Source organism: Austrofundulus limnaeus, unplaced genomic scaffold, assembly GCF_001266775.1.
Source record: "Austrofundulus limnaeus strain Quisiro unplaced genomic scaffold, Austrofundulus_limnaeus-1.0 Scaffold886, whole genome shotgun sequence".
NCBI lineage: Eukaryota > Metazoa > Chordata > Actinopteri > Cyprinodontiformes > Rivulidae > Austrofundulus > Austrofundulus limnaeus.
Window position 1 is genome coordinate 73,666 of NW_013953288.1, and position 3,058 is coordinate 76,723.

A 3,058-nucleotide genomic window follows, 5' to 3' on the forward strand; every position below is an offset into this window, starting at 1 on the left:
CAACCAGGAGCCAGACTCCGGGAGCCCGAACAGCCACAGGGAAGCCGGAGCGCCAGCCCGGCCTCCGGAGCCCCTCCAAGCCCCATGTCCGCCTGCAGCCCAGGCCCCACCAGATGGTCAGCCCCAGAGGGCTGATTTATCAACTATTAGTAAATATAAAACTATGTGCAAACTTGATTTGCAAAGCTGATTTATGAACCGTGCGCAGCAAGGACTGTGTCTGTCAGATGAGCAGCAATCGCTACCCATTCAACATGTCTGCCTTCATGAATATGCAAATTATATGGTGATTACCAGATTACACAAAATACTGTCTGGAGGATATGCAGATATGATCATTTTACATCTGCAATGTGATTTATCAAACCTTGAAATTGGTTGCATCGCTCTTTTAGTGTATATATTAGTACGTTTGGAAGGCAGGTGCAAACTGGCTGCGTAGTGCTTCAGACACGTAATCCCCTCTGCTCTGCAGTGTCGCAGTAAAATAAAGTATGTATACCTGCAGGAAAGCAGCTTAAAACATAACTATAAACCATCTCAGCTGTGGTTCAGTTTGTGTTTGTCGGCTTTTTATTGCTTTATCCAGAACTGTGACAGAAGAGGTTTTTTTCCTCTTTCTGAATCTTTATGCATTTATCTGATCATACATGTCAACCCCCTTCTGACATTTCTCTGTATTTTGGCCCTAATAAATGTGTAATTTTGACAAATAAGATTCAAATCTTTATTTTTAAATCAATGTTAACGTTTCACATTAGATAACTGTCCAATGAAAAAGTTAATAAAACAGAAAATAAACTAATAAAATACTTTTTGAATTATTTTTCAAGAAAGAGTCATATGGCTCTGGAGCTTCAGGTTGCCCTCTGTTCTAGTAAAAAAATAAATAAATAAATCTTACAAAACTAAATTTTGTTTTGTCTAGTTTGCCTCCATCAGTCACACACGCTATCTCATTTCAATAGGGTGGTCCAGACCACCGCTGCGCCTCTTATTCTTTGTGCAGTGTTAGTAAAAAACACACAACACATCCACTTATACTACAGGCTATTTTTTAATTTGTGCAGGTATTTAGTACTGGTTATCTGCCTTCTTTATAAATCAGCACCAGAGTGTTGTACATTACACTTTAGGTTTTTTTTCAATGACTGCATTTGCACTGCGACTGAGCCTTGTTTTCTACTGTGTGTTTCTACCTGCTGTCAGGGAGCGAGAAAAATGTGAGGTTACCACCTTGGTGACAAAACTGAGCCAGTGGCAGCAACTTTTAACATTTCTTTAGACTCTGTTTGCACTTCTTATACGGTTAATACATTATCATTTATAACAAACTGATAGTTTAGATTATTGCCAGAGTAAAATTATTTTGGGGTTTATAGAAGAAAGATTGATTTATGCTGGAGTTTGGGGGAGTAGCTACATTATCACCATTTAAAATTTCTTCATAAATTTACCCAGGCCATCAGTTACAAACTCAACAAAGTTGCAAACTGCACATTCTAAAGTGAAGCCAGAATCCTGTTAATTCAGTTAAATTTCATGGGAAACCAACACTATCTTCAGCTGGACACTGATAAGCAGGTTTGTCACTAAAAATACATTTTTCCCCCTCAGGCAGACTGGTGTGAGCTGACTCTTGTACATGAGAACAGCCCACCTGTCTTATGATGGGAATAAAAGTTGGGTGAGTCACTTTGAACGCTCCAGTCAAACAGAAAAGATGAGAGCTGTTTGGATTCTGTTGGTTCTTGTGGCTACAGCCAAAGCTAAAAGGGACTTTACTGGGTAAGTTTATCTTCAGTAGTTGTGCTTTTTAGTGTTTAGTTTGCCATTTACAGCTGAGTTTAGTGAGACTGACTTAAAGATCAAGTGACTACCCTTCATTGACGGGCTGATTTAAGTACAATAAAACGCTCAATATGTGCACAACTAAAGTATTTTTTTCAATAAATAAGTATATCAAATATCAGTAAATGTTTTTTGGTATTTTAATAAGCTGCAGAAAGATGTCAAACATTCTATAATGCTCTTTCTAACTAATCAAGTGACGGAGGTACAGTATGCTGACATTTCCAGCATGACTCAGCTCATGAGAGATTAAATAATGATATTATTTTGCTATATTTGAATTAAATTCAGTTTATTTATATTGCACCAAGTGACATCAAATGTCTCAGAGCACTGTCCAAAAAAGAGTCGAGTCCAAAAAAGTCCGCAGATTGTGTTGAATCATCACTTCGTCACAGTGTTTGAAGACAGTGAACAAATTGTTTACCTCTGCTGAGATCTTATGGGTTTGTCGGTAAACCTTCACAACAATGATCACAGAGAAGCTGGATCTCTTTCAGTGATCAGGTCATCAGGATAGATGTGCGCTCGGAGAGACAGATCCAGCTGCTGCAAGCTTTGGAGACTGAAGAGGAATTTGAGGTAGGCACACTCAGACACAGTGTCGTTCTATCTTTACACAGACTTCGCATTGATTTTTCCTTTCTATAGCCTAACCCTGATCCTTACCATAAACCGAGCCATCCCAGTACATACCCCTAAACCTAAGCATACCTAGCATTTTATATTACAGTGATTACAGTGAAGTACAGTACAGTACAGTGAAGTACATTACAGTGAAGTACAGTGAAGTACATTACAGTGAAGTACAGTACAGTACAGTGAAGTACAGCGAAGTACATTACAGTGAAGTACAGTGAAGTACACTACAGTGAAGAACAGTACAGTACAGTGAAGTACATTACAGTGAAGTACAGTACAGTGCAGTACAGTGAAGAACAGTACAGTACAGTGCAGTACAGTGAAGTACAGGGAAGTACATTACAGTGAAGTAAAGTACAGTGAAGAACAGTACAGTACAGTGCAGTACAGTGAAGTACATTACAGTGAAGTACAGTGAAGTACATTACAGTGAAGTACATTACAGTGAAGAACAATACAGTACAGTGCAGTACAGTGAAGTACATTACAGTGAAGTACAGTACAGTGAAGTACAGTGAAGAACAGTACAGTGTCGTGTCTCTCTCTGGTCTCTGGTTCCATTTCG

General features: G+C 38.9%; 1 protein-coding gene across 2 annotated transcripts in view; it reads left to right on the plus strand.

Moving 5' to 3' along the window:
* Positions 1 to 3,058, plus strand: part of cpa4 (carboxypeptidase A4) — a 26,543-nt gene that overhangs the window by 9,763 nt on the left and 13,722 nt on the right. Inside the window, exons 1-2 of one of the 2 annotated variants that reach the window (XM_014029346.1) lie at positions 1,619 to 1,788; positions 2,352 to 2,433. In XM_014029346.1, coding sequence (XP_013884800.1) covers positions 1,646 to 1,788; positions 2,352 to 2,433 — 225 coding nt within the window. In that variant the 5' untranslated portion in view covers positions 1,619 to 1,645. Of the gene's footprint in view, positions 1 to 1,618; positions 1,789 to 2,351; positions 2,434 to 3,058 lie in introns of those variants that run through there. The other variant, XM_014029347.1, reaches the window with a different exon arrangement.